Raw genomic sequence first — 23479 nt, 5'->3', positions numbered from 1 at the left:
TACACACTCCAGGAATTTAACGTCCTTCCTGGGTAGGGTGCTGGGAAATGGACGCAATACCCCAAATGTTCTCTGATATTCAGTTTAACCTCCTATTGTCCTTTTCATTCCTTTCAGTTTTTCTCCAAAGCCAAAATGCCAACAATGTCTTGCAGAGGCAGAAACGAGCCAACAGCGTTTTTGAAGAAATGAAACCAGATAACTTAGAAAGAGAGTGCATTGAGGAAAGATGCTCTTTTGAAGAGGCACGGGAAATATTTGAAAACAAAGAATCCACGGTAATGTTTACAGAACCATGAGTGAATTGTAACAAATGATACAAAGCAAAACCTGTGTGTTAAAATATTATTGTTAAAATTACTCCACTAATATTCATTCATGGTGATAGAATATATCGGAACAGAGTTTAAGATAAATGTTGAGAATTGGTGCAGGAGTTTTTCTCAATATCTTCATTCCTGTTTCACTTCTTTGATGATCTCAAGCCAACTTCCAACTCTCAAATACATAATAAAAACTGAAAGAGCTGCGGATGCTGTAAATCTGAAACAAAAACAGAAATTGCTGCAAAACTTCAGCAGGTCTGGCAGTATCTGTGGAGAGAAATCAGAGCTAACGTTTCGGGTCTGGTAACGCTTCCTCAGAATCAATAGTAGCTCAGAAAATGGTGATTTATATGCAGAAGAGAGGGTGTGGGGAGGGAGTAAGGAGTAAACGATGTGGGGATCGAGCCCACAGAGATCCCTCTCTCTCTCTTTGAGCTCTATCCCCACCTATTGTTTTGAGGAAGAGTCACCAACCAGAAACGTTATCTCTGACTTCTCTCTACAGATGCTGCCAGACCAGCTGGGTTTTTCCTGCAATTTCTATCCTTGTCACAGACACGTAATCCTCCTCTCCTTCCAATCCATGGGTGTCTACGCATCCCAATCCCCCCCATTCACTGTGCCCCTACACCTCCATCAGCTCCATTGCCCCTAATCTTCAAGCCTACCTTTCCCTTGCATCATCAGCCCTTCCGTGCACTTCTGAGACCATTCCCTAAATGCTACATCCTTATACTGAGTCATAGTCATACAGTGATAGAGTCATACAGCACGGAATCAGACCCTTCCATTCAACCAGCCCAGGCTGACCATATTCCCAAACTAAACTAGCTCCACCTGCCTGCACTCGGCCCATATCCCTCCAAACCTTTCCTGTTCATGTACTTATCCAAAGGTTTTTTAAATATTGTAACTGTAACACTTCCTCTGACAGTACCTTCCACACACACCCTTTGTAAAAACGTTGCCCCTTATGTCCTTTTTAAATCTTTCTCCTCTCCACCTTAAACATATGTCCCCTTGTTTTGAACTCCCCGCCTTCAGGAAAAGGCTATTTACCTTATCAGTGCCCTGCATAATTTTATAAATCTCTATAAGGTCACACCTCAGCCTCCTTTGCTCCAATGAAAGAAGTACCAGCCTATCCCAGCCTATCCAGTGTATTTTTATATCTCAAACCTTCCAGTCCATGCAATAACCTAAAAAAAATCTTTTTCTGTGCCGTCCCAGTTTAATAATATCCTGTACAACCTCAACATGGCGTCCCAATTCCTACATTCAAAGATCTGAGCAATGAAGGCAAGCATGCCAAACACTTTCTTAACCACCCTGTCTACCTGTGATGCCACTTTCAAAGAATTATGTTCTCAAAAGTCTTGTCAAGCCTATACTATTAATTATGCTTCCATCACATCGATTTGTTTTGGCTCATCAAGTCTGGATTGGACACCAAGCATCAACCTATTCTTATCCTATTTTCCAGAATTTATACACCACAGCATTTCAAGTGCTCATCTAATTAATTCTCATAATACTGGAATGAATCTTGCTGACAACTTCTGCTCATTGCCTGGTCACTTCTTTGTGAAGTATTTAGGATACGTTAAATTTTCAGTCTGTCCTGGGAAATGATGGGACAATTCACATGCAGCGGAATGTTTCTGGTTCATAAACTTAATATTATCATTTCTGACAACTGCATATCAGCATCTGAGTTATTTATACATGTGACATATGTATCCATATAATTTTCAATTTCTTTTCCAGGCTGAATTTTGGAATAATTACTTGGGTAAGATATTTTTAACAATCTTTTTAATGTTTAGTATTTAACTTTAACTATGTAACTCTTTAAATGAACCAGACTGATTCCTGGGATGACAGGATGGACATATGGAAACTGGATCGGTTAGGCCTATATTCATTAGACTTCAGAGGAATAAGGGGGTGATCTCATAGAAATCTATCAAATTCGAAGAGGACCAGCCAGGGTAAACACAGAAAGGCAATAACCAGGGAGTCCTGAACCAGGTGTCACAGTAAGGATACAGGGTGGACCATTTAGGACTTAGATGAGGATAAATGTCTTCACCCAGATGGTGGTGAGCCTATGGAACTCTCTGAGGCCAGAACATTGACTGTTTCAAAGAAGGAATTATATACAGTTCTTGTGGCTAAAGGGATCAAAGGGTGAAAGCAGGACTGAGTTTGATGATCAGCCATGTTCACAGTGAATAGTGGGCAGGCTCGAAGGGCCGAATGGACTTCTGACGGTCCTATTCTTTTTGTTTCTCTGTTAACTTTTAATTAACTAAAGAGATAAACATCCAGCAGAAAAAGGAACTAACTTCAACAATTGTCAATTTTTTCCTGTTCTGAGCAATGATATACATGAAATTACACATCAACACGGCATTCTGAAGCAAAATCAGGTAAACAAATAAGATTTAGGCCTGAATGTCTTCCTGAATTGGGAATGTTGCAAGTTTACCTAAAACTATTTCTTCAACCAAATCAAAGCTTTCATTTAAACGTTAATAAATCTGTGAAGTAAATTATAAATGAGAATGGTTGTATGGCAATCTAAGATAGAGGTCAGGAAAAAATTGTGGCTGTTAAGAGCTGCACCTTTTTTGAGGTATTTTCAGGGTTGGAGGTGATTTCCTCACATTCTCGGAGCAGTAATTACTGTTTTATAAGCTGTTGCATTGTTTTGGAACTTTGGGGAAAAAATGTCAGCACTACAGCTCTTTTAAAAAAGGAGGAAGGCAGACAAAGGCAGTGACCAGCAGGTAGGAAGTGAATCAACAGAGAAAGAATCCTACACTGCTGTCTGAGCCAGCAATGAACCTTCACAGCTACTGCCTCTGCTGTCTGATTTCAAGTACCTCTGGTCATCGGAGTTTGGAGGCTGGTACAAAGACAATATTAAAAGTCATCTGGATGGGGATGTGAAGAGGAAAAGCTTAGAGAGATATGGACCAAATGCTGACTAATGGGACTAGATTAATTTAGGATATCTGGTCACCACGGACAAGTTGGACCAAGGGGCCTGTTTCCGTGCTGTATATCTGTGTGATTCTACGATTTAATAAATGAAGTAGATCTGTTTGCAATGACAGATTGCTCTGTAACTAGATTTGAAGCAATTTGGGGAAAAAGAGTCCTGAATCTAAGTAAAGTACAAAGATATGAGGCACAAATTGGCAATGATGGATTGGCAGTGGACAAGCAGTGGTTTTGATTTAAAGAATGTGTGTGTGAATTTACAACAATTATTCATTCCTGTCTGGCACAAAAATGTGTGAGGAAAGGTGGTTCAATCATGGCAGACAAAAGAAAATATTAGATCCAAAGATGAAACATACAAAATTACCAGAAAATGCAGCAAACCTGAGGACTGACAGCATTTTAGTGTTCAGCAAATGCTAAAAAAAAGAAAGCTATTTTGATCAAGGGGGTAAACGTATAAAGATTGCAGTGAGTGCAGAAACTGTCTGCAAAATCTTCAATGGACTTGTGACGAGAGGAAGATTAATAAAGATAAAGTAAGAAGCTGTGGAGGGGAAAATGGGAAACAAAGGAATTGCAGAATAATTGAACACATACTTTGGTTCTGACTTCGCAAAAGTGGACACGAGTAACCTCCCGGAAATGTTAGGCAACCAGGGGCCTAGTGAGGAGTCAAGCTGAAGGCTATCAGTATAGGAAGAAAACAGTTCTGAGGAAATTGATGTGGTTAAAGGTGGACAATGGTTACAAAGGCCCAACAACGTCTCTTCTTTCTCAGGCAGCTGAGGAAATTTGGCGTGATGGCGAATACCCTGCCAACCTTTGTGGGTGTGCCATCAAGAGCATTCTGTCTGGATGTATCACTAACTGATACGTCAACTGTACCATTCAAGATTGGAGACAGTTACAGAGAGTGGTGAACTCGGCCCGGACAATCACAAAGGCCAACCTCCCACCTGTAGAATCCATCTGCCAGGTCCGCTGTCAAGGAAAGACTGCCAGCATTCTCAAAGATCCATCCCACTCTGGCAATGTTTTTCTACAACCTCTACCATCGGGGAGAAGGTACAGAAGCCTGAACACACACACCAGCTGGTTTTGAAACAGTTTCTACCCTACTGTTGTTAGAATACTGAATGGACTCACAAACTCTTAACATTCGCCTGTACCTGTGTTTTTTGTTTTACTGCTGTTTACCTATTATTTACTTATCTCCGCTATTTAACTCTGATCTGCCTGTATTGTTCACAAGACAAAGCTTTTCACTGTGCCTCGGTACACATGACAATCAATTCAATTCAATTCAATTCAATCCCCAGAGCCTGACAATCTACATCCCATTCATGATGAAGGGCTTTTGTCCGAAATGTCGATTTTACTGCTCCTCAGATGCTGCCTGAACTGCTGTGCTCTTCCAGCACCACTAATCCAGAATCTACATCCCAGCTACTAAAGGAAGTGACCCTGGAACTATTGGATGTATTGGTGGTCATCTTCCAAAATGTTATTGACTCCGAAGCAGTTTTCATTAATTGTAATGTAGCTTCACTCCAAGAAAAACAGAGAATGCCAGACCGATCAGCCAAACAGCAGGAGTAGGAAAAATACTGGAAACTATTATAAAAGATACGATAACAGAACATTAAAAACATTAATGGGATGACAACACAAAGGATTGGGGATGATATTTTGGCATGGTTTGAGAATTGGCTCACAGACAGAAAGCAGAGTGGGAAGAAATGGGTGTTTTTGCATGTGGCTGACACTGGGTACTGGGTGTTGCAATGGGACCCAGCTATACATGATCTTGAAATAACCGGATGAGGGAACTGAGTGAAGCATTTACAAGTTTGTTGCTGACACAAAACTGAGCAGGATTGCGAGAGGGGGGAGAATGCAAGGAAGTTTCCAGGTGAGTTAGACAAGTGACAGGGCCAACAAATGGCATAGATAGCACAATGTGGCTAGTTATTAAGTTCTACTCTTCAGTGTGAAAATCAGAAAAGAAGCATTTCATTTAACTGGTGACCTATTGGGAAATGGGGATAAAAGGGGTCTGGGTGTCAATGAAAGTAGACAGACAGGTGCAGCAAGTAACGAGAAAGACAGATGGTACGTTGGCTATCATTGGAAGAGGATTTGAGTTCCGAAGTAAGGGTGTCTTGCTGCAGTTTGCAGGGCCTTGGTAAGACCATACCTGGAATATTGTGTGCAGTTTTGGTCTCCATACCGAATAGAGGATATAGCCGCCACACAGGGAGTGCAGTGAAGGTTCATTTGGCTGATAACTGGGTTTAAAAAAAAATTCATTCATGGGACGAAGGCATCGCTGACCAGACAAGCAACTGTTGTCCATCCCTAATTGCTCAGGGGGCAGTTAAGAGTGAACCACATTGCTGTGGGTCTGGAGTCACCTATCAGCCAGACCAGGTAAGGATGGCAGTTTCCTTCCCTGAAGGACATGAGTGACCCAGATGGGTTTTTCTGATTCATGGTCATCATTAGATTCTCAATTGCGGATTTTTAGTGAACACAAATTCCACCAACTGCTGTGGTGGGATTTGAACCCAGGTCCCCCCGAATATTACCTGGGTCTCTGGATTAACAGTCAAACAAATGTGGTGCAGATAAAGCACAGCAGGTCAGGCAGCATCCGAGGAGCAGGAGAGTCAACATTTCGGGCATATGCTCTTCATCAGGAATGTGGACCCATCTGAAGCTTCCCTCCCAGACACACCCCATTCCTGTAACCTTGCATTTTTCATGGCTAATCCACCGAACCTGCACATCTTTGGACTGTGGGAAGAAACCAGAGCACCCAGAGTATACCCGCGCAGACACGGGGAGAATGTTCAAACTCCACACCGAGCATCGCCCAAGGCTAGAATCAAACCCAGGTCTCTGATACTGTGAGGCAGCAGTGCTAACCACTGAGCCATCATGCTGTTCTAATTAGGTGACTGTTCGTCAGCAAAAGCATGATGGGCTACATTGTTCTACAATTTAATAACTGGATTTATCAGAGCTGAAAAATGTGGTGCTGGAAAAGCGCAGCAGGTCAGGCAGCATCAAATCTGGAGAATCGACGTTTCGGGCATGAGCCCTTCTTCAGGAATGAGGAAAGTGTGCCAAGCAGGCTAAGGTAAAAGGTAGGGAGGAGGGACTTGGGGGAGGGGCGTTGGGAATGCGATAGGTGGAAGGAGGTTAAGGTGAGGGTGATAGGCCAGAGAGGGGGTGGAGAGGTCGGGAAGAAGATTGTAGGTCGAGAAGGCAGTGCTGAGTCTGAGGGTTGGGTCTGAGACAAGGTGGGGGGAGGGGAAATGAGGAAACTGGAGAAATCCGCATTCATCCCTTGTTTTATTTAACCAGTTCATCAGGGCTCACATTCAAGTGAAGTGCATTTTAGAAATATTCATACAAGTTTTTTCACAAGACTTTCAATAGTGCTTGTTCTTCTTGCTCAGGATGAGCCTATAATAATAGTCCTTCAAACTCTTCATTGCCAAAATGTCTCAACAGAAGGAAATGTGTGTTGACATTAACCTTGCCAATGTTGATGTGAATGTTAAGATATATTAAGATTTCATCTGAGGAAGCTACCAGAATTCCTAAATTCCAGGAGATATTTGTTTTACATTTTCCTTTTGCTAGTTTGAAGTGTGATCTCTTGTCCGCATTTTAGAGTTCGGTTTGAAGAGAATGCCTGAATCCACATCTCCTGCATCACTTTCTACCTGTTCCAGTGAGCCCCTTATCTTTGTTAAACTCAAGTTTCTCCAGTCCCTCTCTGTTCACTGATGTTAGGCTGTTTTGAGAATGTGGTGCTGGAAAAGCACAGCAGGTCAGGCAGCATCCGAGGACCAGGAAAATCGACGTTTAGGGCCGGAGCCCTTCATGATGAAGGACTTGTGCCTGAAACATCGACTCTCCTGCTCCTTAGATGCTGCCTGACCTGCTGTGCTTTTCCGGCAACACACTGTCAATTCTGATCTCCAGCATCTGCAGTCCTCACAGTCTTCTCGCTGATGTTAGGCTGTGCTCAGTATCACAAGATACTCTCTTGGTGACCTGACCTTGGCATAATAAAAAGGTAAGGGTGAAGTTGCTGGAGTCTTACTGGACTATAGGGCTGCTCTCTTATTTCAGAGAGCAGGAGAGGAGCACTGGTGGTGGTTTAACCCAAGGCTCAACACACCTCAAGGACAGGATGAGGTTCAGAAGAGATACCTTAGCTAGTGCAGGAATTGAGCCCATGGTGTTGACATTTACTCTGTCTTCCAACCACCCATCTAACCAACTGAGCTATCTGACTACCTCTGCAGTCCGGTAATGTATTTTAAGACTCTTCTAAAGCTCAATCATTTACAGTAAAATCATTCATAACCTTAGTCACATTAGGGTTAAATAGTAATGATCCAAGTAAATGGGGAGTTTAAATGGATTTGGAATCAGTGTTAATGTTTTTTGGTCTTAAATTCTACATATGATATTTCACAAGGTTAAGAACACTGTGAGTTCTTATAGTTGGAGATCTGGATTAGGTCACACTGTGTAATGAAGTAACTGTGGTTCATTTTCAGATGGAAATCAGTGTGACTCTAATCCTTGCCAAAATGGAGCAGAGTGTAAGGATGGTATCAATTCCTATGTCTGTTGGTGTCAACCAGGCTTTCAAGGCAAGAACTGTGAAATCGGTAAGGGAAGCAAGCAGGGTCATATCCTGAGTGAGCACAGCCCACTCCTGTGCAGTAGGCCATGCTGGTGAACGTGAAGGATGACTTGTGTTTCACTAGTAAATTCCCAGCCTCTGAATATCTCAAAACACATTAAAACCAATGAAGTGCACTTTGAAGTGTACACTTTATGGCAATAATGTGGGAACACAGTAGTTATATTGGACTGAAACTGCCTTTGACATCAAAGCAATCAAATGTAGTATCCAAGAAACCTGGTAATTCTCTTTTATTTAAATCACTCTCAGAACCGACTCAACATCTCCCCTCAGCCTAGTGTACCTGCTCTGCACTGTTTCCGATGCCAGGATATCTTTCCTTAGATAAAGGGCTCAAAATTGTTCACTGTATTCCAGCTGTGGTCTGCCCAGTGCATTGTACAGTTTAAACCCAAACTCCCTGTTTCCATAATCTATTCCCATTGAAATAAAGGCCCACACTCCATTTGCCTTCCCTATTACCAACTGAACTTGGTTATCAGCATTTTGTGGTTTATGTATCAAAACTCACACACCCTTTATTCTGTAGCTTTCTGCAGTCTTTCTCCATTTAAATAATATCCTGCTCCTCTATTCTTCCACTAAAATGCATAACCTCACAGTTTCCCACTTAAATTCACTCTGCCAATTCTTTGTCCACTTGCTTAGTTATGGACTAGGCCAGGTCACTCAAAACATTCTTAAGCAGGCAGTCCCAGACCATAACTTTGAAATTTGTTTCAGTAAGTGTACAGTCAACATTACCCGAGTAAGATAGCAAGGTTGACTACTAGATTTTAAAACAGACAAAAATTTATTTACAAAATTACACCATGAAACACAAAGAACAGAATAAAGAACCCCTACAGAACTCAACCTATCTACCTAGACCTAATTATGCTGTTCTGAATGTACACAACAGTCCCAATAAGCACACTCTCTTTAAAACCCAGTGTAAGTGGAACATATGCTCGCAGGTTGAAGTTGAAGGGCAGAAAAGAGAACGAGTTTCCACACAGCTCCCTGTTGAACTTCCCAGTTCAGACTGAACTAAAACTGCTCAGCCCAACTAATGAGCTGACCACTCCCCTTTCATTATACAGTTCACTTCTAAAACATGACCACTTTGGCCTGAAGTCTCATCTGTTTACCTTTAAACAAAAGGCCTCTCAAAATACTTTTCATCTCTGTACCAAGCCAGACTGATTGGAGCCCTGCCCGGTTTATTACCCCTCTGAAAAAAATCAAGAACAGAGCATCCTTGAGCCAAGGAACATCTTTTAGAAAAAAAGGAATTAGCTCTGTGATATGGAGCGATAGAGTCATAGAGTACTACAGGGCCTTTGGCCCAAACTGGTCCATGCCGACCAAAATGTCCATGCACGCTAACTCCATTTCCCTACACTTGGCCCATATCCTTCTAATCCTTTCCTGTTAATGTATTTCTCCAAATGCCTTTTAAATGTTATGTACTGCCTCAACCATTTCCACTGGCAGCTCATTCCATATGCGTACCACCCTCTGTGTAAAATAGTTGCCCCTCAGGTTCCCTTTATTCTTGCCCCTCTAACCTTAACCTGATGCCCTCTGGTCCTCGATTCACCAACCCTGGGAAAAAGACTGATTGCATTTACCATATCCATGCGTCTCATGACATTATACATCTCTATAGGATCCCCTCTCAGTCTCCTACGCTCAAAAGAAAAACATCCTAGCTTGTCCAACCTCTCCCTATAATTCAGACGTTTGAGTCCAGGCAACATCCTTGTAAATTTGTTCTGCACTCTTTCCAGTTTAATAACATCTTTCCTATAGCAAGGTGACCAAAACCGAACACAATACTCCAAGTGGAGCTTCACCAATGTCCTGTGTAACTGTAACATAACTTCCCAACATCTATACTCAATTTATACTGATGAAGGCCAGTGTGCCAAAAGCCTTCTTCACTGCCCTGTCTACCTGGGACTCCACTTTCAAAGAACCGTGTACCTGCACTCCCTGGTTCCACTACACTCCTTAAGGCCCTACCATTCACCATTCACTCCCACCTTGATTTGACTTACCTATATTAAACTTTGCCATTTTTTGGCCCACTTCCCCAGCTGATCAAGGTCCTGCTGCAATTTTTGATAATCCTCCTCACTGTCTACAATGCCACTTATTTTAGCGTCATCTGCAAACTTACTAATCATGCCGTGGTCATTCTCATCCACATCATTGATATAGATGACAAACAGCACTGGGCCCAGCACCGACCCCTGAGGCACTCCACTAGTCACAGGCCTCCAGCCGGACAATCATCATTCGACTATTACCCTCTGCTCCTACCATCAAACCAATTATATATCCAATTTGCCCTTTTCCCACTGGATTCCATGTGATCTAACCTTGCAGAGTAGCCTATCATGTGAAACCTCATCAAAGGCCTTACTGGAATCCATATAGACTGCGTCTATGACAATAGACAATAGGTGCAGGAGTAGGCCATTCTGCCCTTCAAGCCTGCACAACCATTCAATATGATCATGGCTGATCATCCTTAATCAGTATCCTGTTCCTGCCTTATCTCCACCACCCTGCCTTCATCATCCTCAGAATCTTCTCAAATAATTTACCCAACAGATTACTGGGTTTTCTGTCTATAGTTCCCAAGTTTTTCTTTGCAGCCCTTCTTGAATAAGGGCACAACATTCACTACCCTCCAATCTTTGGGACCTCACCTGTGGCTAACGATGATGCAAAAATATCAGCCAGGGCCCTGGCAATTTTTTCTCAAGCCTCCTGAAGTGTTTTTGGATATATCTGGTCAGGACATTCTAATACATCCAACACCACCTCCATTGTGATATGGGTTGTCTCTAAGATATGATCACTAACTTCCCCAAGTTCCCATGTCTTTCTCCATGGTAAACACAGAGGAGAAATGTTCATTGAGGACCTCACCTATCTCCTGTGGTTCTACGTATACATGGCCACATTGATCCTTGAGAGGTTTTATTCTCTCTCTAGTTATTTATTTTCCTTTAATATACATAAAGAAAACTACTTTGGATTCGCCCTAATCTTCTCAGCCAATGCTACCTTGTACCCTCTTTTGGCCTTCCTGATTTTCTTCTTCAGTAAATTCCTGTATTCCCTCTGTATCTCCAGGAATTCCCTTGATCCCAGCTGCCTGTACCTGAGCCATATCTCCTTTTATTTCTGGTCAGAGCCTCAATATCTCTTGTCATCCAGAGTTCCCTATTCTTGCCAACCTTGTCCCAACCCATTAGGAACATAGAGACCTTGAACTCTAGCTATCTCATTTTTAAAGGCCTCCCACTTGCAAGAGGTCCCTTTGCCTGTGAATGAACAACTCCAATCAATCCCTGCTAGCTCTTGTCCATTAAAACTTGCCTTGTCCCAATTTAGAACCTGAACCCGTGGACCAGTTTTGTCCCTCTCCAAACCTATTCTAAAATTAATAGAACTATGGTCATTTGTCCCTCTGCAAATTCTTTGTGTCATTTTCACCACTTGCCTTTCCACTTATTTTTGTATCATCCACGAACTTGGTGATAGTACATTCACTTTCCTCATCACAATCAGAAACAGATGATGTAAGTTATTGGAGGAAATATAATTTCTTACCAATTTTGGTGTTGCCTGTGAATTTAGCTGTCACAAATTTACTCCCTGCATCAAAGTCATTGGTGGAAATTGTAAACCATTCTTATCCCAGCGGAATTCTACTCATCACATCTGACCAACTACATGGCATCAATGTCGACTTCACCAGTTTCTTTATTTCCCCTCCCTCCACTTCATCCCAGATATAACCGCCCAACTCATGGACTGTCCTACCCCTCCATCTTCCTTCCATCTATCCGCTCCACCCTCCCCTCCAAGCTATCACTATCACCCCCAACTTACATCTACCTATCGTCTTCCCAGCTACCTTCCACCCCTCCCACCTCCATCCTCCTATCCATTCCTCAGCTCCATTCCCACCCCCCACATTTCTGATAAAGGGCTTATGCCTGAAACGCGATTCTCCTGCTCCTCAGGATGCTCCTGCTTTTCCAGAGCCACACTTTTTGACATCTGACCTAAGACCCATTTACACATACTCTCTGATTTAGCCAACCAGCCAATTCTCTATCCATTCTGGATAACCTCTGGAAATCTGTACCATTGGAACTTGTGCAATCTGAATGCAGGGGGCTCTATAGTTGTGCGTCTTGTCAGTTTTAACTGTCAATATTTTCCTAATCAACCTGGTCAGGGTCATTTTGACACAACTTTGGAGCAGGTGGGACTTGAAACCAGGGATCCTAGTTTAAAGGTAGGGACATTATTACTGTACCACAAGAACTCTGACTGATAGACATATGGGGGAACCTCAAATACAACACAGATGCCAGTGAATGAGACTCAAGAGCCCAATCAATTGGATGGGAAATGAATGATTCTCTTTATCAGAGGGAGAGTTGGAAAAACAGTGAGATTCCACATTTATGCAGGGAGTAATGTAGGTACTTATCGGTAAATATCTTCATTATATCAACTATTTAAAGTGAAATTGACCTTTGTATTCCTAGTATCATTGTTAATCCATATTCATTTACATTCGTTCATGCATTTGGAATTTTGTTGGTAATGTTTTTATTTGGGAGTTGTTTGGTAAATTTAGTTATTATGGTTTGCAGTTATCCAAAACGGACTGTAAAAATTGTTTTGTACTCCTGCAGAACCGATAAAATTGTGCAGTTTGGATAATGGAAAATGTCATCATTTCTGCAAAGCAGACCCAGTAAGGGGAGTGAGGTGTACATGTGCTGCAACCTACAAACTCCACACCGATCAACATTCCTGTATTCCTGCAGGTAACAGCTGGAGTATCACATCCTTTTCTCAATAGTTACCTTGAGGTGATAGCACAGACACAGGCCATTCTGCCCTACACTCCATGTAGGGTCACGTTACCTTCCCTTGCCCGTTTTCGGTTATATTCCTTCTTCATATAAAGGTGGTCTCACCAATACTCTGTAAAATGATATCAAAACATCCCAACTTTCATATTCCGCTCCCCATGCAAAGAAAAACCAACGTTCCTTTTCATTTCCTAATGATTTGGAAAATCTGTATATTAATTTTTCATGATTTCATGATTCATAAATTGCATCTCCGAGCTGATTGATTAGGGAGTATCTGCAACCTGTTTGCTGACTTATTTTTTGGTCTCATTCTCTGAACCTATCAATATCCCTTCGAAAACCTTTTCAGTGAAATCTCTCTGTTGGCTTGAACAGTGTGGCCAGGTATGTGACACAGAGTCACCTCAGGGTGTTTCCCCAATGTGTTCCCAACCCCTACATGGTACAGGAAGGCACCCAGTTTGTTCTGTTTGAGTCCCAGTTGTAGGTGATTTTATGTGATTTTGCTTTTACTGAGGAAAAACAGATGGGAGACCTGGAAATGTAACAGAGGCAGGTTCAGCTGTGGTATCCAAGAGGGACGTTGGATGGTTATTAGGATAGTAATGGCGTGCAAGGATTTGGGGAGAGGCAGGAGATTGGCACTGGGGATAGAACTAGTCCAGACATGATAGACTGAATGGCCTCTTTCTGCTCCATAATAATTCCATGATGTTATGTCCAGACACTGTTACACTAACAAAAAAAATGGCATCATGCATTTGTTCATTTCTTTCTTACTTTTTTGACAGTGGAACATGCATGTGGAAAAATTGCATCAATCTATGCCGTCCGATCACTTGCTACCAAATCAATGCCGGATTCTGAAATGAACAGCACTGTCCCAGTCAATGGATCACTGTACAACACAACAGATACTCCACACAGCATGAACAGCGAGGATGCTTCCAACACCAATAACAGCATAGCAGCCATTAAATACAGCCACCTTAACCGTGCGAAATATAATGTTACCAAGATCGTTGGTGGTGAAGAATGTCTCAGGGGAGAGTGTCCTTGGCAGGTAGGGCCTCAATGTTGAAAGAAAGAGATACTTTATGATTCTGGATGTAGGTTTGCTCGCTGAGCTGGAAGGTTCATTTCCAGATGTTTCGTCACCCTCCTAAGTAACATCTTCGAACCTTATGATCAGAAGGACGGCAGTCCTTTAGGGGAGGCAGTGGTGTTATTGTTAGACGATTAATCCAGACACCCAGGTAAAATCCTGGAATCTGGTTTCAAATCCTGCCATGGCAGGTGGGGGAATTTGAATTCAATAAAAATCTGGGATTGAAAGTGGAATAAGACTTATCCAGTTCACCAGTGTCCTTTAAGGAAAGAAACTGCCGCCCTTAACTGGTCTGAGATTTAAAAAAAACTGCAGATGCTGGAATCCAAATTAGACAGACAGGAGGCTGGAAGAATACAGCAAGCCAGGCAGCATCAGGAGGTGGAGAATTAATGTTTCATGTGTAACCCTCCTAACCTGGTCTGCCCTACATGTGACTCCAGACCCACAATAATGTGGTGGCCTCCCTGGTGCCAGGATCAAGGATGTCTCAGAGAAGGTGCAGAATGCTCTCAAATGGGAGAGGGATCAGCAGGGGGTCATAGAGTCAGAGAGATGTACAGCATGGAAACAGACCCTTCGGTCCAACCCATCCATGCCGACCAGATATCCCATCCCAAAGAAGGAAGCATATGTCAGGTATAGACAGGATAGATCGAGTGAATCCTTAGAAGAGAATAAAAGCAATGAGTATACTTAAGAGGGAAATCAGGAGGGCAAAAAGGAGATATGAGATAGCTTTGGCAAATTGGGTAAAGGAGAATCCAAAGGGATTTTATAAATACATTAAGGACAAAAGGGTAACTAGGGAGAGAATAGGGCCCCTCAAAGATCTGCAAGGCAGCGTATGTGTGGAACCGTAGGAGTTGGGGGAGATAATAAACGAGTATTTTGCATCAGTGTTTACTGTGGAGAAGGGCATGGAAGATATAGAATGGAGGGAAATAGATGGTGCCATCCTGAAAAATGTCCATATTACAGAGGAGGAAATGCTGAATATCTTAAAATGCATTAAAGTGGATAAATCCACAGGAACTGATTAGGTGTGCTCTAGGGAAGCTAGGAAAGTGATTGCTGGGCCTCTTGTTAAGATATTTGTATCATCGATAGCCACAGGTGAGGTGTCGGATGACTGGAGGTTGGCTAACGTGGTGCCACTGTTTAAGAAGGGCGGTAAAGATAAGCCAGGGAACTATAGACCGGTGAGCCTGACATTATTGGTGTGGAGATTGTTGGAGGGAATCCTGAAAGACAAGAATTGCATGTATTTGGAAAGGCAAGGACTGATTTGGGATAGTCAGCATGGCTTTGTGCGTGGGAAATCATGTCTCACTAATTGGTTGAGTTTTTTGAAGAAGTAACAAAGAGGACTGATGAGGGTAGAGCAGTAGATGTGATCTATATGGACTTCAGTAAGGCGTTCAGCAAGGTTTCCATGGGAGACTGATTAGCAAGGTTAGATCTCACAGAATACATGGAGAACTAGCCATTTGGATACAGAACTGGCTCAAAGGTAGAAGACAGAGGGTGATGGTGGAGGGTTGTTTTTCAGACTGGAGGCCTGTGACCAGTGGAGTGCCACAAGGATCGGTGCTGGGTCCTCTACTTTTTGTCATTTACATAAATGATTTGGATGCGAGCATAAGAGGTACAGTTAGTAAGTTTTCAGATGACACCAAAATTGGAGGTGTAGTGGACAGAAAAGAAGGTTATCTCAGAGAGCAATGGGATCTTGATCAGTTGGGCCAATGGGCTGAGGAGTTGCAGATGGAATTTAATCTAGATAAATGTGAGATGCATCATTTTGGGAAAGGAAATCTTAACAGGACTTATACACTTAATGCTGAAAATGTGTTGCTGGAAAAGCGTAGCAGGTCAGGCAGCATCCAAGGAACAGGAGAATCGACGTTTCGGGCATAAGTCCTTCTTCAGGAATGAGGAAAGTGTGTCCAGCAGGCTAAGATAAAAGGTAGGGAGGAGGGACTTGGGGGAGGGGCTTTGGAAATGCGATAGGTGGAGGGAGGTGAAGGTGAGGGTGATAGGCCGGAGTGGGGTGGGGGCGGAGAGGTCAGGAAGATGATTGCAGGTTAGGAAGGCGGTGCTGTGTTCGAGGGATTTGACTGAGACAAGGTGGGGGGAGGGGAAATGAGGAAACTGGAGAAATCCGAGTTCATCCCTTGTGATTGGAGGGTTCCCAGGCAGAAGCTGAGGCAGTCCTTCTTCAAGGACCACAATTTCCAGCCAGACGTAGTCGACGATGCCCTCCACCGCATCTCTTCCACTTCCCGCTCATCCGCCCTTGAGCCCCGCCCCTCCAACTGATGTCATCCACAGAAATGCCACCTCGATGTTTTTGGCAGATTTCCCAGGCACCACAACATTGCTTTGAGGCTGGTAAAATGCCAGCTTCCTGATGAAATAGCAATCAATTGGCTAAACCATTGATATCATTGTTCACCAGTCACCATTCACATAACTGGGAACATTCCTGGTGGTGTGATCACACTGCGTTTCACTCTGGACTGCAGACTGTCACCTGTGTGTGGGAATAGTGGGTCAAGGCAGGAGATTGGCACTGTGGCACAGTGGTTAGCACTGCTGCCTCACAGCGCCTGAGACCCGGGTTCAATTCCCGCCTCAGGCGACTGACTGTGTGGAGTTTGCACATTCTCCCAGTGTCTGCGTGGGTTTCCTCCGGGTGCTCCGGTTTCCTCCCACAGTCCAAAGATGTGCAGGGTCAGGTGAATTGGCCATGCTAAACTGCCCGTAGTGTTAGGTAAGGGGTAAATGTAGGGGTATGGGTGGGTTTCGCTTCGGCGGGTCGGTGTGGACTTGTTGGGCTGAAGGGCCTGTTTCCACACTGTAATGTAATGTAATCTAATCTAATTGGCACTGTCTAATGGAGCCAGGTCAGGACGAGGTGATAGTCAAGTGATTTTGTGGCTAGCCCTTTCATCCAGAGACTCAGATAATGGGTCAGGGGAAGTTGAGTACAGAATCTCATTGCAGTTGATGGAGGAATTTGAATTCAATAAAACAATTGGGAGTTAGAATCAAATGATGAACTTTAAACCATTGATAGGGAAATTCTGGGCAGTGCCCGTGTCTCTGTGAATCAACTTAAAAAAAAAGCCAAGGTGAGCCAAGTGCTTGCACATAATAACCATCCCGTGGTTCTTTAACACCTCATCCTAATCCTGAGCACATCCAGGAAATATCGGGTTGCCAACTCTATTTCCATCTCCATGGAATTTGTGTACTTCCAAAATGTTCTATTTATGTTGCGGAATTCCTGCAGCATTTTAATTTGTGTACAGGTATTGAGTCCTTCTGAATGTTGGGAGCTGTTGTTAAAGATGTTTTTGTGAGATTCTGTACTCAACTAAAAGGGCTCAGAAGAGGGGAGGCCACACTGGATCTGGTGCTTGGTAATGAACCAGGCCAGGTGTTTGATTTAGTGGTCGGTGAGCACTTTGGAGAGAGTGATCATGATTCAGTTACGTTTAGTTTAGTGATGGAAAGGGATAGGTACATGCCACAGGGCAAGAGTTATTAATGAGGCAAGGGCAATTATAATGCGATTAGGCAAGAATTAGGATGCATAGAATGGGGCAGCAAAATGCAGGGGATGGGGACAAAGGAAATGTGGAACTAGTTTATGGAACAGATATTGTGTGTCCTTGATAGGTATGTCCCTGTCAGGCAGGGAGGAAGTGATACGGTAAGGGAACTGTGGTTTACAAAAGAAATTGTATCTTTTGTTAAGCAGAAGAGGAAGGCTTATGTGTTGATGAGGCAAAATGGTTCAGATGAGGCGATGGAGAGTTACAGATTAGCTAGGAAGGATTTAAAGAGAAAGTTAAGAAGAGCAAGGAGGGGACATGAGCAGTCTTTAGCAAACAGAATAAAGGAGAACCCTAAAGCTTTCTATAGGCATGTGAGGAATAAAAGGATGACTAGGGTAGGAATAGGGCCAATCAAAGACAGAAGTGGGAAGTTGAGTGTGGACCCTGTGGAGATCAGAGAGGTGCTAAACGAACATTTCTCGTCGGTTTTCACTCAGGAAAATGAGAATATTGTAGAGGAGAAGACTGAGATTCGGGCTATTGGACTTGAAAAGATCGAGCTTAATACGGAGGAGGTGTTATCAATTCTAGAAGATGTGAAAGTAGACAAGTCCCCTGGGCTGGATAGGATTTATCCGAGGATTCTCTGGGAGGTTAGGGAGGAGATGACAGAACCTTTGCCATTGATATTTGAATCATCATTGTCTACAGGTTTAGTACCAGAGGACTGGAGGATTGCAAATGTTGTGTCCTTGTTCAAGAAGGGCAGTAGAGATGACCCAGGTAATTATAGACCAGTGAGCCTTACCTCTGTTGTAGGAAAAGTTTTGGAAAGGATTTTAAGAGATAAGATTTATAATCATTTAGCAAGTAACAATTTGTTTTGAGATAGTCAGCATGGTTTCATCAAGGGTAGGTGTGTCTCACAAACCTCATTGTGTTTTTTGAGAAGGTGACCAAGCATACAGATGGGGGTAGGGCAGTTGACGTGGTATACATGGACTTCAGTAAAGCCTTTGATAAGGTTCCACGTGGTAGGCTGTTGGAGAAAATGCAGAGGCATGGGATTGAGGGTGATTTAACAGTTTGGATTAGAAACTGGCTTTCTGGAAGAAGGCAGCGAGTGGTGGTTGATGGAAAATATTCAGCCTGGAGTCTGTGGTGTGCCACAAGGATCTATTTTGGGACCACTGCTGTTTGTCATTTTTATAAATGACTTAGATGCACGCATAGGTGGATGGATTAGTAAATTTGCGGACGACACTAAAGTCGGTGGAGTCGTGGACAGTGTGGAAGAATGTTACACGTTGCAGGACTTGGATAAACTGCAGAATTGGGCTGAGAGGTGGCAAGTGGAGTTCAATGCAGCTAAATGTGAGGTGATTCACTTTGGGAAGAATAACAGGAAGGCAGAGTACTGGGTCAATGGAAAGATTCTTGGTAGTGTGGATGTGCAGAGTGATCTTGGAGTCCATGTACATAGATCCCTGAAAGTTGCTACCCAAGTTGATAGTGCTGTTAAAAAGGCATACGGTGTGTTAGGTTTCATTGGTAGACGGATTGAGTTCTGGAGCCGTAATGTCATGCTGCAACTGCACGAAACACTGGTGCGGCCACACTTGGAATATTGTGTACAGTTCTGGTCGCCCCGTTACAGGAAGGATGTGGAAGTTTTGGAAAAGGTGCAGCGGAGATTTACCAGGATGTTGCCTGCTCTGGAGGGAAGGTGTCATGAAGAAAGGCTGAGAGACTTGGGTCTGTTCTCACTGGAAAGAAGAAGGCTAAGAGGGGATTTGATAATGTCATATAAGATGATCAGAGGATTAGATAGGGTAGACAGTGAAAGACTTTTTCCTAGAATGATGACATCAGCTTGTATGAAAGGGCATGGCTACAAATTGAGGGGGGATAGATTTAAGACAGATGTCAGAGGCAGGTCTTTACTCAGAGAGTGGTAAGGGCGTGGAATGCCCTGCCTGCCAATGTAGTTAACTCAGCCACATTAGTGGCATTTAAACAATCCTTGGACAAGCACGTGGGTGATGATGGGATAGTGTAGGGAGATGAGCTTAGATTAGTTTAAAGATTGGCGCAACATCAAGGGCTGAAATGTCTGTTCCGCTGTATTCTATGATGCTTCAGCAGCGCCTGTAGGTATGTTCAAGGCAATCAGGCAGAGTCAACATGGTTTTGTGAAAGGAAATAATTTTTTAAGCAATTTGTTGGACTTGTTTGAAGAATAACACGTGCTGTGGTTAAAGGGGAACCAGTGATGCGTTGTATTTAGATTTCTAGAAGGTGCCAAGTCAATGGTTATTGCAGAAAGTAAATTCTCATAAAGTTGGGATTAACATGAAAGCAGTCCTCAAATTACAGATATCTGATTTGAATGCTCAAAAATTCAGTTCTGCTATAACGCTATAGTTCCGTTCCCATGGTGATCTTGTGTTATAAGAAAATCATCTAATAGCCTCCCCATTTAGACTAATGGGACTGGAATGGCATTATAGCCAATACAGGTAAGGAAAGTTCACGTTCTACAAATAACTGTAAATTCTTCAATCATGTTAAAGCCGCTTTGCAATGGAGAAACACGCGTAATAGCAGAACTGAGTGTACTTATAACCAAAAGCCCACATTAGTATTAATTTTCAAGATCCAACCTTTGAATATTTTCTCATACTTACGAATGGCTGTTTTATATTGTATCATAGTGTGTTTTGACTTACATACAAACCAACTCACAACTGGATTTAAGAACTGGAACCCATTCATGATCCAGGCACTGCCTGTATTGGCATTGATAGAAGATTGACTAACAAACAATAAACAGGGAGTAGGCATTAATGAGTCATTTTCTGATTGGCCAAACATAACAATGAGCATTGCTAGTTGGGCCAGCATTTATTGCCTAGTCCTAGTTACCCCTTGAGAAGGTGAGGGTGAGCTGCCTTCTTGAACCATCTCACTTCCATGATGCCATTAGGGAGGGAATTCCAGGATTTTGACCCAGCGACAGTGATGGAATGGTGATATATTTCCAAGTCTGGTTGGTGAGTGGCTCGGAGGGGAACTTGCAGGTGTTAGTGTTTCCATGTATCTTCTGCCTTTATCCTTCTAGATAAATGTGGCCTTGGGTTTGGAAGGTGCTGTCTGAGGAGGCTTGGTGAATTTCTGCAGTGCGTCTTGGAGATGATACACACTATTGTTACTGAGTGTCAGTGGTGGAGTTTACCGGGAGTAGATTCAAATACAGACTGTGGGTTAGAATCAGATCAGCCATGAGCTCACTGCCTGGCAGCCAGCTTTAATGTGCTGAGTCGCTCCTCGCTTGAATATTCATATGTAGTGTCCAGTTGTCAGGTTTGAGTGCTTCAGAAGGTGATGCAGAGAAGGGGGAAGAGGTGCTTGGTAATTTTATCCTGAACACCTTGGGCTCTCGGAATTGATTCTTGCTCAGCTGCAGAAGAAGCTGGTCAGTTGGTGACTATCTGGTAAGTGAGTAAGGCCAGGTCTATTTCTAAAGCTCATTACAGTATCTTTTGAGTGAGACGTGAATGGGAGAAGATTAAAAACTGTGGACCAAGAGGTCAAGCAGCAAGGAGACCAGCGTCAGAGAGACGTCATGGACCTCAGTGTGCTGCAAGTGCAGAAAATATGGCTGATTGGTGAGTCAGACTAGTGAGCATTTCAAACTTTAAAGGAGAGAAAGATGTTTAGGTTTCAAGTCTTTCTTCTCTCTTTTTCTCAAAAATAGCTTGTTAAGTGCAATGTTGAAACCAGTATTAAAAAAATTAGTTATGAAGAATGTGAAAAAAGCAGGACACCCTTCAAGTATAAAGAACTTATGATTAATTAAGTAAAGTACAGTAGTGATGGCAGGATGGGTGATGTGTTGCTGCTGTAGTATGTGGGAGCTACTGGACATCAAGGTGATTGAAGTTATTCTGGAACTAATAAAGTGCAATGTAGCAGTTTTGATAAATGAAAGCAAAACACTTTGAAAAAACAGTGTTATCTACCATAACACGGTAGATCTTAGAGTATGGAGTTGTTTATTTAAAACAGAGGTGAGGAGGATATTTTTCTCTCAGAGGGTAGTAGTCCTGTTGAATTCTTTGTAGCAGGATACTGTTGAGACTGGGTCACTAAGTATATTCGAGGCTGAGATAGATAGATTTTGAATCAGTCAGAGAATAAAGCAGGGGAAAAGGCAGGAAAGTGGAGTTGATGATTATCAGATCAGCCGCAATTTTGTTGCATGATGGAGCAGAATTAATAGGCTGAATGGCCTCCTTCTGCTCCTAAGTCTTATCAGCTTCAGGTATTTTGTGCTCTCAACCTTCCCTAATTCCTTCAAAGGTTTTGTGGTGTCACAGGTCAAAATATATTGAGTTTGAATAAAGCCATTTATGATGGCGCAGCTGGAACTAACTGAGCAGAACATCACTAGCAGAATGAATATTCTCCTTACAGAGCCCTGCATTATCCTGCTGTGTGTAGAGAACTCGGAATGATAGGTACTGCACTTGTCGCTCTATCAGTAGAAGGCAGAGAACAGGAAATCTCTAACGAAGCACAAACTCCGCTTCCCAGTGACTGCTTGATCGACAGTGTACTTTCAGTGTTCTCTGCTTTTGTTTCAGATTTCCACTGTTGGCAGGATTTTGCTGTTGTAGAGCAAGACAGCTCAGTGTTTCATCGATTGGGGAATTTGTTCTTGTCGCCGGGAATCTGTATCGAAACAAATCCCGTTCACAAAGTTCTGAGGAAGTGTCACTGGACCCAAAGTGTTAACTCCAGACCTGCTGAGCTTTTCCAACAATTTTGATCTTGTTCCAGCTGATCAAGTGATGACGGTTTCTCTGCTTTTTGTTGAAGGTCATGTTACTGGATGATAACAAGCAGAAAGGGTTCTGTGGTGGCAGCATCTTGACTGAAAAATGGGTGATTACAGCCGCACACTGTTTTTATTACCCTGTGACCTTTCGGGTTGTTGTTGGTAAGTAATTTTGATCTTGTTCCAGCTGATCAAGTGATGACGTTTCTCTGCTTTTTGTTGAAGGTCATGTTACTGGATGATAACAAGCAGAAAGCGTTCTGTGGTGGCAGCATCTTGACTGAAAAATGGGTGATTACAGCCGCACACTGTTTTTATTACCCTGTGACCTTTCGGGTTGTTGTTGGTAAGTATCATATGAAGCAGGTTGATTCCTTGTTTATTGTCACATGGAGAACTTATAAAAAACACTAGCCCCTTTGTGCAGCTGCACTTTGTTTGGAAGAGTGTGTGTCTGTATATGAGTGTGTGAGTGTGAATGCATGTTTGTATCTGTGTATGAGAGTGAATGTGTGTGTCTGTATGTGAATGTGTGTGTGTTTGTATGTATGTGACTGTGCGTGTCTGTGTGTGAGTGCATGACTCTGTATGTGAATGTGAGTATGTGTGCATGTGACTATGTATGTCTGTGTATGCCTATGTGAGTATTTGTTGTGTGACAGTGCATGTGAATGTATGTGAATACGTGTGCATGTGTGTGTGTCCGCACAACTGTATATGTGTTTGTGTGTGTGTGAGACGATGTCTGTGTGTGTGTTTGTATATATACGTGTGTGTGCATGGGTGTGCAGATGCGTGAGTGTATGTGTGTGTTGGAGGGAATGTGTGTGTTTATGGGTGGGTGTGTGTGTGGGTGTATGTGTGTGCGTGCGCATGCATGTGTAAGTGTGTGTGCGTGACTGTGTCTTTGTGTGTTGTATGTGTGCATGTGACTGTGTCTACATGTGTGGCTGTGACTGTGTGACTGTGACTATGTGTAAATGTGTGTGTATACGTGTGT

General features: G+C 42.9%; 1 protein-coding gene across 3 annotated transcripts in view; it reads left to right on the top strand.

Moving 5' to 3' along the window:
• LOC122557440 (coagulation factor IX-like) overlaps nucleotides 1-23479 on the top strand; it is a 50417-nt gene that overhangs the window by 22987 nt on the left and 3951 nt on the right. For 2 of the 3 annotated variants that reach the window (XM_043705195.1, XM_043705193.1), the window contains exons 2-7: nucleotides 118-278; nucleotides 2094-2118; nucleotides 7919-8032; nucleotides 12780-12914; nucleotides 13757-14028; nucleotides 22705-22825. In XM_043705195.1, coding sequence (XP_043561130.1) covers nucleotides 189-278; nucleotides 2094-2118; nucleotides 7919-8032; nucleotides 12780-12914; nucleotides 13757-14028; nucleotides 22705-22825 — 757 coding nt within the window. In that variant the 5' untranslated portion in view covers nucleotides 118-188. Of the gene's footprint in view, nucleotides 1-117; nucleotides 279-2093; nucleotides 2119-7918; nucleotides 8033-12779; nucleotides 12915-13756; nucleotides 14029-22520; nucleotides 22642-22704; nucleotides 22826-23479 lie in introns of all 3 variants that reach the window. The other variant, XM_043705194.1, reaches the window with a different exon arrangement.

This window comes from Chiloscyllium plagiosum, chromosome 15, assembly GCF_004010195.1.
Source record: "Chiloscyllium plagiosum isolate BGI_BamShark_2017 chromosome 15, ASM401019v2, whole genome shotgun sequence".
Lineage (NCBI taxonomy): Eukaryota > Metazoa > Chordata > Chondrichthyes > Orectolobiformes > Hemiscylliidae > Chiloscyllium > Chiloscyllium plagiosum.
The sequence above is the reverse complement of the archived record's forward strand: the minus strand, read 5'-3'. Positions and strand labels throughout refer to the sequence as shown.